This window comes from Microtus ochrogaster, chromosome 1 (genome assembly GCF_000317375.1).
Source record: "Microtus ochrogaster isolate Prairie Vole_2 chromosome 1, MicOch1.0, whole genome shotgun sequence".
Lineage (NCBI taxonomy): Eukaryota > Metazoa > Chordata > Mammalia > Rodentia > Cricetidae > Microtus > Microtus ochrogaster.
Window position 1 is genome coordinate 40,513,820 of NC_022009.1, and position 15,453 is coordinate 40,529,272.

The 15,453-nt window shown below is 48.3% G+C and overlaps 1 protein-coding gene across 1 annotated transcript; it reads right to left on the reverse strand.

The window, feature by feature from the left end:
• Window positions 1–7,174: 7,174 nt before the first annotated feature.
• LOC101993366 (T-cell leukemia/lymphoma protein 1A) lies at window positions 7,175–11,609 on the reverse strand. Its single transcript, XM_013349861.1, has 3 exons — window positions 11,490–11,609; window positions 7,632–7,802; window positions 7,175–7,231 (listed from the first exon to the last, which is right to left on the reverse strand). The coding sequence occupies exons 1-3, from the start codon at window positions 11,607–11,609 to the stop codon at window positions 7,175–7,177; spliced, it is 348 nt and encodes a 115-aa protein (XP_013205315.1).
• Window positions 11,610–15,453: the final 3,844 nt, after the last annotated feature.

The window sequence follows — 15,453 nt, forward strand, 5'->3', positions numbered from 1 at the left end:
CCCCAGGAATGTTTTCCCTTTCTTAATGAGCTGTTTTTATTTCTAATCATGTGGCTCTGGTCCAATTCTTTGCCCTGAAACAGGAACCTGGGTCCTTTGGCAGGTGCCTCAGAGACTCAAGCCCACAACAGACTGAGCGACAAAAATGACTGGATTATTTTTTATCTTCTTGGTCTTACAGCAGCCAAAAAGTTGACAGCAAGGTGTGGGCAGGGCTGGTATCCTGAGGACTCTCTCCTTAGTGACACATGTCCTCCCTCGGAGTCTATGTCCCAGTTCCCTCTTCTCACGAGAACACCAACCCTAGCACCCAGTTAGATGACCTCATTTTGTCCTAATCACTTCTTCAAAGCTCCCCTGTCCAAATGCATTTGCATTCTAAGGGGCTTAGAGTCAGGAGCTCGATGTATGGATGAGGACACATAATTCAGGCCCACTCTTCCCGGGACCACTTTACTCTCATGGCTCTGCTTCCTCCTCCAATTGGTGAAAATCTTACCCTATGAGTGGCAGGCATATTGGCTTACAGGAAGTGTCTCTTCGGCGATCTCTCAGTTGCCAACTTGATTAGATCTGTAATCAACCAAGAGGCACATCTCTGGGAGGGTGGGACGGGGGGGCGTATTTCCCAGAAGGATTAGCTAACTGGGGGAGCCTGTCCCCCAGAAAGATGGGCAGTTTCTGGTAGTGGCTCAGATCTAAGGAAGTCATGGTGGAATATCAGGAGGCAGAGGCATGTCCATCTCTGTGAGTTTGTAGGCCAGCCTTGTCTACATAGCAAGGCCCAAGATGGTCAGGACTATATAGATGCCTGTCTCAAAAAGCCAAACCAAGCCAAACCAAGCCAAACCAAGCCAAACCAAGCCAAACCAAACCAAACCAAAAAGAAGTCTGATGGGAAGCAATGCCGGTTTTCTCTGCTCACCTTTGCTCCCTGCAGGTGAGGACATCTACTTTGTGGCTGTCCTGCTGCTATCCTCCACTGTCATCTGAACCTCTCGGCTTCAACCTTTCAATGCAGAAATGAAGGCCAGTGGCTCTCCAGGGATTCTGCTGGCCTCTAGCACCATCAGACTGGGACTGTTGAGACATCCAGCCTCATAGACTGCCTGCCACTGGGTTCTCCATCTCTCCAGAGTGCAGGCAGCCATTGTTTGATCACCTATGTTGTGTAAGCCAGTCCAACAAATCCCTTTTTGAGAACCCACAACTATCTTTCCTCATCAAATTCTGTGTGTCCTATCTGCATGCCTCTCGTCCCGTTACCATGGATGGCAGGAGGCTCTTCTCCTCCATCTCTCTCATACGAGGGGACTTCATTTGTAGTTTGCTTGATTTTTTTTTTATGTGAAGGAATATACTCATGTGTTTCTGTGGTCTAAGCAGATAGCAAAGGATTAGAAAATAAATATCCCTTACACCAAAGTAAATAATAGCAGGCGGCTGGCTCTCCATCCATTTGCAACTGTGTTAGCAGGAATAAAAGGTGTTCTAGGGATACCATGTCCCCCCCCCTGGATATCAAAGTATTAAAACAAAATGAGCCCCAAGGAATTGGCATTTCCCAGCAATCTCTTGCTGGCAGAAGGCTGTGAGCCTGGTACCAACTAGAAGGGTAGCTAGTCCCCAGGAAGATTTCACATATTTCCAACAACTTCAGAGCACCATACCCTACTGGAGACTGCTAGGTATGCACACCTCTGGTCCTCTGTTAGGGCCCCCAGGTCTCGTAGAAGCTCTTTGTTCCTCTTCTCAATTGTGGGGATGTTGGGTTTCCTTTTTGGCTTTTCACTACTTGGTATTAATTGATCTGTTGAGAAGGGTGGTGGAGCCTGGTTTGTCAGGAGACTACCAGGGCTCAGGCTCTGACCCTAAAAGCTTCTGGAACACCTTTATCTGAATACCTTCATTGCTGGTAACTTTGTAACTTAGTGTACACACACACACACACACACACACACACACACACACACACACACACGCCACACCAGCATTGTGTATTATCTATGGTCCTCACAAGAATGACAGAATCAAATAGCTACAATAGAGACTTTATAGCCCTCAAAGCCCCAAATATTTACGATCTGATCCTTTATAGAAAAATTTGGCCAATTCCTGCCTTAGGCTTCTAACTTTAATTAGTTTCTCTTCTTTTATTCTTGTTGCCTTAGGGTCCACCCTCCACACAGCAGCCGGAGGTCATTCAGACCCCATTACTTCCTGGATTCTTGAAGCTCTTAGCAGAAATCTTTGTTCTGACTGCCAAGGTCAGACTCTCTCACCTCTATTCACCCGCTCCAGGCTCCGTGTCTGCCAGGCACGGAGCTGCAGGGTGTCACATCTCCTCCTCTTTATGTGGGTGTTACCACCTCAGAGAGGCCTTCATGGGGTCCTGATCACTGTCCTGTTTTCTCTACAGCTTTTTCTTCTTCCATGCAGTAAATGCTGTGCGTTCTCTCCTGGTTCTGAACCAAAGGCAGAGCCCAGCAGGTGAACACTGGTAACTAGAAAGGCAGATTCTAGCCATACCCAGGCCAGACCCCCAGAGACCCTTGGCAAATTACTGCTGCTGGGCTCTGGGGCTGTTTCTCATCAGGAAATTGGGGGTAGTGAGAGTACCCCATTTCCAAAACTACAACAAAGTTAACCACTGTAGTTGGCTTTGGAGACTCTAGAATCAAGTAAACCCTTGGTTTTGTTTTGTTTTTAAATGTTTATTTTTATTTTATTTGAATTAGTGTTTTGCCTGCATTTATGTCTGCGTGAGGGTGTCGAATCACTTGGAGCTGGATTACAGACAGATGTGAGCTGCCATATAGTTACTGGGAATTGAACTCGGTTCCTCTGGAAGAACAGCCAGTATTCTTAACCGCTGAGCCCACCCTTGGTTCCTTAGGATAGAATGAGAGCAGTTGGCTTTCCGGTCATGGAAAGGCTGAAGAAATCAGGAGCAAGAGGATCAGCAGTTTCAGTGACTCCTGGGAGGGACTTCCTTATCACACCTGTGGGAGGATTTGGCTATTCCCTTTCCTGACTCATCAGGAAGCAATTTAGCTGCAGTTGCCCACTCAGGCGTGAGTGACTCCACGCTGCTGTGGCTGGGGGGCCTTCCACAGGAGTCCCATCCTCACAGAAAGCCTCTTGCAAGTTTCTCCTGTCTTTGTGAGGCTTAAAGGAGATATTCTACGATAATTGTACAGTCAGCACATAGTAATCACTTTAAAATATTGAGTGTGGTGTAAGTGCAGGCGGTGTGCACACAGATGTTCATGATTGGAGGCCAAAACCCTAAGACATCACACTAAGTGAAACAACCCAGCCACAGCAGGGTGAATCCTGCACGATTCTATTTATAGGAGATACCTAAAGCTGTGCAAATCATAGGGCCAGAAAATGAGGTGGTGATTGCCAGGGGCTGTGGAGGGCAGGAAGTGGGGAGCTGCTATTCAAAAGGCAAGCAAGGAAAACAGTTCCTGAAATCTGCTATGAACCGGTGCTCATAAAATCATCAAAGCCACTAGGCAATGGCACGTGCCTTTAATCTCAGCACTCGGGAGACAGAGGCAGGAGGATCTCTGTTACCAGCCTGGTCTACAAAGCAAGTTCCAGGACAGGCTCCAAAGCCATAGAGAAACCCTGTCTTGAAAAACAAACAAACAAAAAACAAAAAAGCAAACAAAATTAACAAAACCGTACCATACCCTTTTAAAGGTAGATTTCATATCAGGTGCTTTTTATCACAATGAGTTTGGGTTGGGGTGAAGGATCAGTAATGTCCTTGCCATGCAAACATGAGGACCTGAGATCAGACCATCAGTATTCACATTAATAGCTGGGCACATCAGGGCACACATGTAATCCCAGCACCGTAGAAGGAGCAGAGACGAGAGGATCCCTGCGTTATGAGTCTCAGGGGGTCCTGTGACATGATGTTCAGGTTCTCGGTATCTCCAATGTCAAGCTGGACAAGACTCAGAGAACCAGTGAAAAAGCAAAGGATGCCTTCTAAAGAAGGGGGATGGGCTTCAAAAACATCCTTCAAGAGGCCTGAGTGCGCAGTTTCCTGAGTAGAGTCGACCGTGCGGGGAGGGGGCACTGGGTGATTCCTTGCCAACTGACAAATGAGATAGAATTTTAGATCACCCTGTGTGCGTACATTGCCCACACATAATTTTGAGCATATGTTCACCCTATCAAGCACACACAGGAGATGGTAAATAGGCTCTCCCCCGCAAGAGGTCACAAGGAAAGACTTGCCCTCACCGTGCTTCTGTCAGACACTGGCTTAGGGAGGCCTTATTCCTCAAGCGAGAAGTTCCTGAAAACAAATTACTCACAGGTGTGGAGGTGCTAGGTGTTGCCCTACGCAGGAAGGGACAACTAAGTTGGGAGCTGCAGATCCCTGGCCAGTTTCTTTGCTTGCTTTAGACCTTTTGCCTGCAGCTGCTCTAAGCACGAGACCTTGCTTGCAGCTGCTCTGAGCCTGATGAGTCTGCAGCTGGAAGATCCCGAGAGCTGGGCCTGGCTAAGGATCCCAATATAAGCTGTTTGGCACTCTTGTATCAAGGATGATCCATGTCTGTCTGTCTGTCTTTCTGTTTTTAAGTCCCCAGCTTAGTTCCTGGCTCGTGTACTGTCTTGTAGCGGCACGGGCGCTACAGAACCATTTGGCTTTTTACAGCTAAGGGCACCTTGGGTTGCCAGGTTGTCCCTGTGCTTGCCCCCCTCTCCTGGGGCGTGCTGGCCAACTAGTTTAGCCCCAGGTTGAACAAGAGACCCTGTCTCCAAAAAGGAACGTAGAAAGCAACAGAGGAAGGCACTGGAGTTGACCTCTGACCTCATGCACTTGAGCACATACAGCCAGGTGCATTCATAACACACATGCATGTCCGTGAAGCCACCTACAGACAAGAATCATTGGCTCTTCTCTCACCCTGTTCTACTTTCTTCCAAGGTTTTGGATTTCTAAACGTATCTCTCAGAGCAGGGCCTGTATGTTTGTAGCCCTTGTTTTGCTGGCTGCTATGGCCACAGCACCCAGGGCAGTTCATGGCAGCCAGATGCTGCAAACTGTTCCTCTCCTTGACCACACCTGGACCACAGCCTGTAAGTCATTCTAATGACGCCTATATATACTTATGTATGTATATGTGTGTGTTTATTCTATGAGGCCTATCATTCCTTTGGAGACCCCTAATACAACTTGTCTGCAAGGTAGTTTAGATCCCATCAAGTTGATAAATTAATGATCACAGGTGGCCATGCTTTTAATCCATCCAGTGTAGAGGAGAGGGATAAGAGACACATTAATAGTAAATGAGAGGAGATGGATTTCTCATACAATTCTCTTGTTGGATGCTCAGAGCATGTCACTTTCCTTACCCAAATGCATCTTCAGGACAGCCCTGTGGACTATAGTCACACCGAGACAGGAAGCAGGGTGACACCAGGCCCTTTCTGATCCCCTTTCTCTGATAAGGTGTCTCTTGTACTCCGAGGCTCTACTCAGAGGCATGAGGACCAGCAGAGGCCAGGGCACGAGGTAGGCAAGGCTGTGCCTGCAGGCTGGGGATGCGGGAGGGTGACTTGTAGGGCTGCAGTAACAGGGGCAGTTTCACATGAGGGAGGGACCTCCTGGGATGGAGAACAGGAGCCACATATGGAATAGCACACCTGGGGCCTTCCCGGAGACAGCAGGGACCTGGAGCTGAAGGCATTCTGAGGTTGGGGGAAGGCAGGACCATACCAAGGGGGGTCAGGGGACCAGGACTGGCCAGCAAGGATCTTTCGAGGTTGTTGCCTCTAATGGTTCTCAAATCATAACTCCAAGAGCCCTGGGCTTGAGAACTGAAGTATGGAAAACTTGCAAGGTCCAACCTTATCTCCAAAATAGAATAGCACGAAGTCCCCAGAATTCCCTTTCAACATTCTCAAGGGGTGACCCCAGTTTCTCCCTTATCTACTAGTATCTAGGTCATGGACGAATGAAGATTCAGCATGCGTTAAATAACATTTAATTAGCAACACAAAGTAATTACATTAAATACAGCATCTGAAACCCAGTAAATGGGCATCTGTGGCAGGAGGGAGCCCACAATTGGGCAATCTGAGGGCTCATCGGAACCAGCTCCATTGTCTGGCCTCCTGCTCTAGTGATGGCTTAGGCCCCGGCCAGGTTTGCACATCCCTGGCTTCAAGCTCCTGGGTTCTGAGGAGGGACATGAAGCTCTCAGGCCTTCTACTGCTTTGCAACCAAGCTTAAGTTTGTTGGGTAGTGTGTGTGTGTGTGGGGGGGGGGGTTTCACAGGTCAAGTGAGTAAAAGCACAGCACCTTGAAAGATGGCAGATCTGGGGCCTGGCCAGGTTTAAGTGACAAGGCCTTGTCCCTCAGGGTACATGTATAGCTGGGAGACCAATGAGAGAGTAGGCAAGTTCAAAATCCAGACACTGGTTGCCCCGAGGGACAAAAGACAAAGGCTAAAAAAATGAGTCTTCTGAGAAACTCAGAGCCATAGCTACCACTGGGCACCTAAAGGAGTTGGTAAGAACTAGGCACTTCCCTGACGCTGCTGGCCGTGGAGGCTGAGGGCCAACCGAGACAGCTGAGCAGGCTACCGGAGATAGGGAGGGGTGTCTTCCGGCTAGCTTTTCTTCCTGGGGCCCAGTGTGGAAGAGAAAGAAGGTGACTAGCAAAGTGGATAGAAGTACAAACATCTCTCCCACGGGCCTGGGGCAGGCAAGGGAGACAGGAACTGCAGGACCGGGGAAAGATGAGAAGGCAGGGTCAGAGGCACAGAGCGGGAGCCGGCAGTGGGGCTGCTGGGTGGCTGGTGAGTTGGCTCCCAAGGTTGGGTCTCACATCTTATACCTGGGCCAGAGCAAAACAGCAACAGTGAGGAGAGTGGGTGAGTAAAGATGGAGAAACTCGCCTCTGTACAAGTCACACAGAGCATCTAGGATAGACAGCTGATGGTGAACAATGTTGACCCATGGGGCCCTGGGAACATGGCTGTGGCTGGAGCTCCTAAGGTGGTAAAGGAAAAGACATAAACACCTCTGGGAAGCCTGTCCCACCCAGGGCACACTCTGAGGACAGTTGCTGGGGAGGGGCTGGCACGGCTTTCACGGGGAAGGGCGCTCCTTCCTAACGGAGCCCCGGTGTGTACTCACCGTGTCATAGATATTCTTCGGACTCCAACAGTTCAAGTAACATGTCCTCTACGCCTCTGAACTGAGGTTGGGGAAGGAGACAAGAGTGATCAGACCCAGCCCTGAGAATCCCCCTCCCATTCTGGCTCAGCTTTCTTTAGCCTGGGGCGGCACTGGGACCCGAGTGGGGGTGGGGGATGGGCTAACCCTCTCTACAGGTCTCAGTCAGTGACTACCACAGAGGGCTCCTTGTAATGAGGAGTTTGGCTGAGGCTTCAGAAGATGGCCTTTTCTATCTCTCTAACCTACTTAAAATACAAACAAACAAAAATCAGAAAACAAATCAGCAGTTAGTTCTCCTCCCATTAGCTTAGCTTCTGGTGCTAGTATGGAGGGATATATAGCTAGCCCAGGCCAGCCCCAGGTTGAAAGCAGGACCACTGGAGATCACCCACTCAGTCCCTGGGGTAAACCCTGCTTGCCTTGACGTGGTACAGTATCAGCCAGAACTTGGAGTCACTGCCTCGGTACCTTTTCCCTGGGTATAGTTGCCACAGTAAAGGTAGCTCGTATGCTGTCAGCTGTTCGGGGGTCATAGGAGACCCCAAGGAGACATCTTGCTGGCGCATGATCACCTGCAATTTTTCATCAGTCTGCAGAGGAAGAACAGAACACACCTTCACCTCCTGCCGACCTCTGCCAGGGTCCCCCAGGCACAATACCCAGTGTTTATCCTATCCCTCGGCAGCCAGGGCTGACCCGATGCACTGAGCACAGCTACTGCCCCTGGGCTTCAACAACACAGACTGCACACAATCTTGGGGTCTAGCCATCCTTTAGGGTTCAGGGTGCACTTTTTTCCTTGCCAACCCTCCTGCTGCTAGGGTAAGCCACCATAGGTGTGTAGGGAGGGGCATGCATGTGGAGCAGAGAGGATAACCTCAAGGCGTTAAGACATCATCCGGTTTTTATTTCTTTCTTATTTAAGAAAGTCTCTTGTTGGCTTGAAGCGAGCGTGTGCATACACGCATACACATACATACATACATACATACATATACACACACACACACACACACACACACACACACACACACACTCACACAAGCTAGGTTGGCTGGTTAGTGAGTGTGTTCCAGATTGCTAAGTGTATCTGCTTCCCCAATGCTGGGATTACTAGCAATGTCCACCACACTGGGTTTCTCAGCTGTGAACTGTGGAGGTTGAACTCAAGACCTTATGCTTACGAGGTAAGCACTTTACCCCAGCCCTGTTGGGGATTTGACTTTGATTTTGTCCCATGCCCACTTTTAAACGAGGTTTCTATCCATGGACCCGCTGCGGGAACAATAAAAGGAATGCACTGTCTCTTCTATCAGAGGGCTGAATGAGATGGCGCTCCATCTCCAAAGAGGCTGGCATATCGTCTGGCAAAGCATCTCCTTCCAGTCAGCATTTTTCTCAGATCAAAGTCAGTGCCCAAGGTTGCATCCTGTTTCCACAGTTATACTTTGCTTATTGACTTCGCAGCTCTAAGTTATTCATCTGTGAAAGAATGTGAGGCTGAGCTCTTGACCAATCAGGGCGGGACACAGCACACCTCTGACATGACTTGCTGTGTGGCCAAAATGCTTGGGATTGTGTGGCCATTTTCTTGAGACACCCCTGGACAAATCCATTTCTAACATTGTGAAACCGATAACAGCATTTCTCCATCGCTGGCATGGCTCTCCTGGGCTATGGCAACCACTTCTTCACTTACTGTCTTCAGATGCCAGGGTGGGGATCTGAAAGTCAAGGCTGCCTGCTGGACTCCTGATGCCCTCTCCCTCCCAGAGTGAGTCCAGGACCCAGAGAAATCCACAAAGCATACACAAGAGTGTCTCTGCCTCCCTCCTTTCCCACTGTTCTCTTCCCTCTAGCCACAATGCCTTGTGTGTGTATGTGTGGAGGGGGGGGGGTTCTTACTGTCTACAGCAAACCTCCCCAAATCTACAAAGAGGTAAATCTCTTTGAGGCAATCCTTTGCTCTAATGTACATCTATAAAGAACAAATGTCACACAAACCCACGTTAGAGTGGAGATCAAACATCCAGTTTTATGAACTGAACTGAGTTAAATTTTGTGGTTTTGAAGTAGGGTCTCACCCTATCACCTTGACCAGGCTGCCATCTATTTTACAGAGATCTACCTGTCTCTGCCTCCCAAGTGCTGGGGTTAAAGTTAATGTCCCACCCAAGCACGAATGTGTCACTATTTGCAGGAAGTCAGTTAGTTCTCTTCTATCGTGTGGGTCCTGGGAATCGCACTCAGGTCATCAGGTGGCGTGGCAACACCTTTACCTTCTCAGCCATCTCTCCAGCTCCTGGAAATGAGTTTTATCCACCAGTTTGGGATAAAAAAAAAACCAAAAGCAAAAAAAAAAAAAAGTTCACCACCTAAACACACAAACAAAACTCCCCAAACCCTGAACAATCTAATTCTATAAGATACTTGAGTTAAGATCTAGTGGGGCCAAGTTTCACAGGCCTGCAATGCACTACTCAGGAAGCTGAGGCAGAAGGACCACAAGTTCAAGGCCTACCTGAGCTATAAAGGGAACTCTAGGTCAACCTCAGTAACTAAGACCAAGTTTCAAAATAGAAAGCATTGCACACATGGCTGGACTATAACTCTGCAGCACAGTTCTCGGCTAATACACATTGGACCCTGGGTTTGTTCCTTGGGGTCCTCATTACTTAGGGGGTGCAGAAGGGAAGGGGAAAAAAGCAATTTGAAACTCCAAACAAAATGACTCAAAAACATGACACACAGCATACCAACTGAGGTCACACCGCACTAGAGAACAACTCACTGCCTCCCTCTTCATTTTCTTTCTCCCACTTGACCCCACCCCCCACCCCGTCTCATTATGTAACTGGCATTGAACCCCTGGCGTCGAACCATCTTCCCAGTCACAGGGACTCGGCCACATTAGCTGCAGATCTGCAGTGCTAACCTGTGCTTGGTGTATATACACTAAAGTACTCACCTAGGCTTAAAGAGTTTTTTCCAGGTGAAAATAGTTTTGTGAAATGTTCTGCCAGTGGGATTAATTACAACTGGTAACTCAGCTCACAACGCCAGGTGTGTAAGAACGCTAGCGTACAGAATTCATTAGTCAATAGTCTAACCACGGTTACAGATGGCTTTATTCTGTTTCCTTATTACTATAAGGGAGTATATATATATATATATATATATATATATATATATATATATATACACACACACATATATACATACATACACACACACACACACACACATACATGGCTCTTTCAGTCATGAGAAGTAAATCTGTGTTGTAGTTTACCAGGTTCCTGTTCAGACAACATCTACCACAGCTCTGAAATGCTCTCTGGTTCACAGTTTGCTAACCCGATCTTAAAAAGAAATATAGCCGGGTAGTGGTGGTGCACGTCTTTAATCCCAGCACTTGGGAGGCAGAGGCAGGTGGATCTCTGTGAGTGTGAGACCAGCCTGGTCTACGGAGTGAGTTCCAGGACAGCCAGGGCCACACAGAGAAACACTGTCTTGAAAAAAAAAGTTGTTACAAGAAATTTGCACAACTTGGTAATAACAAACATCCACCTATATTTTCTTCATATATATGACTTAAAATATTTTACCTTAAAAAATAGATATATGTAAACTTAATAATGTAAAACAGCAGCAAGAATGTAAATTTTAGAGCCCGGAAGTGTGGGTGCACCGCCTACGAGGGGCGGTCCATGTCTGTGAAGTTCACAGCCCCAACTTTCCCGAGTGGAGACAGTCCCTAGTCCCTAACTGCTCGCTAGCGTCTCACACAATGTCCCCACAGTTTTAATTTTTGCTTTTATAGCCTCCATTGATTTTACAAGTGGAGAGCATTTCAATAATTTCTGCAGGAAAGTACTTCTACAAGAGATTTCCTTTGAAGACGCCGACATTTATTAAGACCCATCCCGAGGCTTCCATAACCAAAACAAAGTTAAATCTTATTACGGATGTGGACTCTACTAGCTACCTTAAAGATATTCCAGTTTTATGGTTTAGAAAAGCCCTGTTTTACCCCAAATGATAGTCACACCCTAGACCTGATGTGAGGGGGCCCTGACCACTGTCCTGAAGGTGTTCCCACCCTCCTCCAAGCCTGCCAGGCCCAACCCCAAGTACTTTTACCTGAGGCTTCCCTCACTCTCCTGTTTCTGGCACAAGGGACCCTCTGTCCCCTGGTCTCCAGCTACCAGAACTCCCAGGCCCAGGCAGAGCACACCCCTGCTGCCCCACCTGCTGCCCCCAAGGCGGGTTGGTACCTTGAGGATTATGGGCAGCCAGCTTCGTTTATGCTCATCCAAGTACACGTGCCTTTCCCAGATCCACAGGCGTTCAGGGTCATCGAGTCTCTCTGGCCCGGATGCCGGTGCTTCAGCCATGGCATCCGGTTGAAGCAAGAAGCAAACACTTGTAAGACAATCTCTGATAAAAGCTACTTCCTAGTGGTGGGCAATGGGAGTCTAGGCTATTTATTACCACCAGGTGTGCGCCTGCGCCCCCTGGAGTGAGGCGGGGCAGAATAGTGGGTGGAGCGAACCTCAAGGATGGTAGGCGGGGCAACCAGGTGGACTTCTGGAGCATGAGCAGATCGAATCCTATCAGACCTAGGGCTTCTCCAAGGCCCCAGTTGGTCTTGCCCTCCTCCGGGTACCCTCGGGCGCAGCAAAGGTGCCCAAGTCCTGTCTTAGGAGACACTGCCGTCCGCTTTTTTTATGGAGGAATCCCAAGGTCCAAAGTAACTATTGTGTGTGTGGCTGCAGAAGCCACACCCGATGGCAGGCCACCCAGGGAGAGGTCCTTCTTCACCTCTGGGATCAGAGACCTGAGAGCTTGACCCACCTCTGTACGCTCCTGGGTTCTCTCTGTCACCTTCAGCCTGTCCGTTTGGGTGTTAGAGGCAATTTCCTTTGCAAAGTGTAGTTCATGTCCCCACCCTCTTTCCCACATGACTTTCCATGGCTCTGATGAGGCTGTGGTCTTCTAATAGGTCTTGTGAAACAGACTTTTGAAAACATGGGTTTCTGTTTTTGTGCCTCCGACTTAGCGGATGCATCATTCCAAACCCGCGCTTAAAAAGAAACCCTTCCTACCCCAAGAGCAATGAATTTGGAAAGTCTCTGAGTTGCTCAATCAAAACTGTCTCATTGTCAACAAATAAGGAAAGGACTTCCCTTTATTCTACAGGAACACGTGTCCATTAGGGCAATTAAGAAATTAATGAAAAACATGCAAAACAAGCTCCAGGCCGGTTGCTCAAGCAACCCTTCAGCCAGCAGTTGTGAGCAGTTCCGAGCTTCACCTAGTTCCGAGGATGCACCTAGGGAGCCATTTGTGGTCTTTGGAAGGTCAATGAGTGATCAAGTGTGGGCATCTGGTCAATCCCACAGATATGCCGAGAAGACCTGAGGTCAGCCAGGTGCCTTCAGATCATCCAGGAAAAGAAAGAAAAGACTTGAGCCCAGCAGCGCAGCTCTTAGTGGTGTTAGCCTTTAGCGTCTGGACTGCTGGCTTTCAGGCTGATTTCCCTAGAGATGGCTCTTTGTCCCAGGACCCAGTTAGCTGCATAGGAAGAGGAAGACTTTTAGAATAAGCTTGGTGGGGAAATCTGAGTGAGTGCAGATAATGAGTCTAGTGTATTTATTATTTTTAATTCATTATTATTGTGTTTGTCTTTGGAGGGCACGTGCCACGTGGGGGTCAGAGAAGGACATTCATTGTGGAGTCAGTGGTTCCCTGGGATGGAAGTCAGGTTCTCAGGCTTGGTGGAGCCTCAGCCATGGAACCTTCTCACTGGCCCACAAGTCCAGTTTAAACAGTGCTGCTCCCCCACGAGCCAGGGTGGCCCATTCCAGGCAAACACATGGCCCCAGGAGCCAGAATGTTTGTGAATTTGTTGTTTTCCTTCCTGCGCCCTCTGCTTTCCTCTGAGGTGTTTGGGAAAGCAGTATCCGTTTGCCGGTGAGGGTTCTAGGAATACGCTTCCCTTTCTCCTCATTCTGGAACTATTTCTGCTAAGTTTGCACAAGAGCTTTTTAATGTTGAGCAGTGGTGCACTCCATGCTAGCTTGGTGTTTCAGAAGAATTGATGCCAGGACAAGAAACATGAAACGGAAGAGGGTGAGGCAAGCCACAGACTTTGTTACTTTTTTTTTTCATGTAAATTCCACAACCCAGGGGGGAAAACAGTTGCAATTATGTGAACCAAAGCTACCAGGTTTGATATCTTCACTATCTCAGAGCGACCAGCATGTCAGGCTGTAGGCTTTTCTGGTCCCTTTTGAGCCTTTAAATCTGGGAGTTCCCACAGGCTAAGCACGCATATTTCGCAAAGCAGCCCTCCTGAAAGGCCACTGAGCTGACGATGCCTTTGTGTCCTGCCTCAGGTCTCATTTCCACTTGGCTGCTTTCGCTTGTGAGCTTGGTCGATTCTTTACCAGCAAGGCGTCAGGGCTGGGTTTCTGCAATGTGTGAGTACAGCAAGCTGTGTTCTGAGCGCGTCACGCAGCTGTCTCTGATCCTCCAATAAATTGCTTCACGGGGAGAAGGGCGTGGCTGAGAGATGGAAACTCCTGAGATCCTCTAGGAAAGTTTTGAGGCTGAAGTTTCTGCACCTAGGCAGGTCAGCCTCCTTGGCTGGATTCCAAGCGTGAGTAGCAGCCAAAAGGAAGACCTGTTCTAGAGTCTCCGGACTCCAAGTGTGGTCCTTAGGGCCTACCACATCTGCATCACGTGGAGCTTGTAAGGAATGTGGATTCTCGGGAGCCCACCCAGGCCTCTGGAGTCAGGCCGCACTGGGACAGAATCCCTGTTGAGATTACTGGACAGATGCCGTCGAGGGTGGGGTGGGGTAGTAGGCAGGGGTCTGGGGTTGTTTCAGAAGGGCGAGATGACGAGTGTCTGCCCATAGCCCCGAGCTGTCTGCATGTCCCTATGATATAGGAGTTAGGTACAGGTACCCGTGACATTTAGTTTTCTGGTTTGGGGTCAAGCGTACTTCATATTCATAAGGTGTTTCTTCTTAGAGGAAAATCCTGGTAATCAAGGCCACTCTAACCAACCGTCACCAGTGATGCTTAGGCTGTAAAGGACCTAAGTAGCAGCTACTCAGGTGTCCAGGCCCCTGAGCCCTGCACAGACTGACCTGTCCTAAAGCACTAAGAACCACATTCAAGAGCCTGGAACACACCCTAGCCCAGTGGTCCCCAACCTTCTCAACACTGAGATCCTTTAACACAGTCCCTCATGTTGTGGTGCCCCCCCCCCAAACATTATTTTCTTTGCTACTTTATAACTGTAATTTTGCAATTGTTAGGAATTGCAGAGTAAGTATCTGATATGCAGGATGTATTTTCACTGTTACAAACGGACCCAAAGCCGTCACAACCCATAGGTTGAGAACCACTGCACTGGACCAAGTGGGTCGGAATCGGGGAGACTGAGGCTTGAGTAGAATCTGGCAGTGAGTCTGTCTTTCTGTTTATTTAAAGAACACTTGGGGTGATTCAACAGAGAGGGGTATTCCTCTAGGATCTGAGCCACAGTCTTGGGGTGTAAACAGATCTTTAAAACTAAATAACCATGAAAATGTCAAAGCTATTCTTTCGACCGTCATACCCCATCGTAGATCTCTCTCTCTCTCTCTCTCTCTCTCTCTCTCTCTCTCTCTCTCTCTCTCTCTCTCTCTGTATTTTACTCCTTTCCCGTTTGCCCTACTTTAGATTTTCTGCTTCTGATCTTTTATGGGCAGGGAACTGGAACACAGCATGCTTGTTAGCATGATCAAGGTCTGAGATCTTGCCTCTGTATAAAACACAGAAGCCCCGGTGTGTAGGTTGTCCGGAATCCATGCTTGTGCCTGGAGTGGGGTGAGATGATGAAAACTGTTGATCAGGTCAGTTCAGGTCTAGCTAGTTTATCACAGGGGCTGAACTTATGTCTCTAGATTATTGGATGGGCTGGGATGAGGATGTTCCAAGCAGAGCCAGGCACTACATTTTGCCTACTCAGTTACTGTCTATTTGAGTTTAAAGAGTTTTTTTGGAGGTTTGAGTGAGGGGACCATCCTACAGTACTTGGAGGGATCTTGTTAACATGCAGATTCTAACTCGAATTAGAGTTAGAATTAAGTCTACTTAGTTCTATTTTAAGAAGAATTGGGGTGGGTCTTAATTAGGTGCATGTTTTCAAAAAAAAAAATTTTTTTTCCGGAGTATGGGCGTTTTG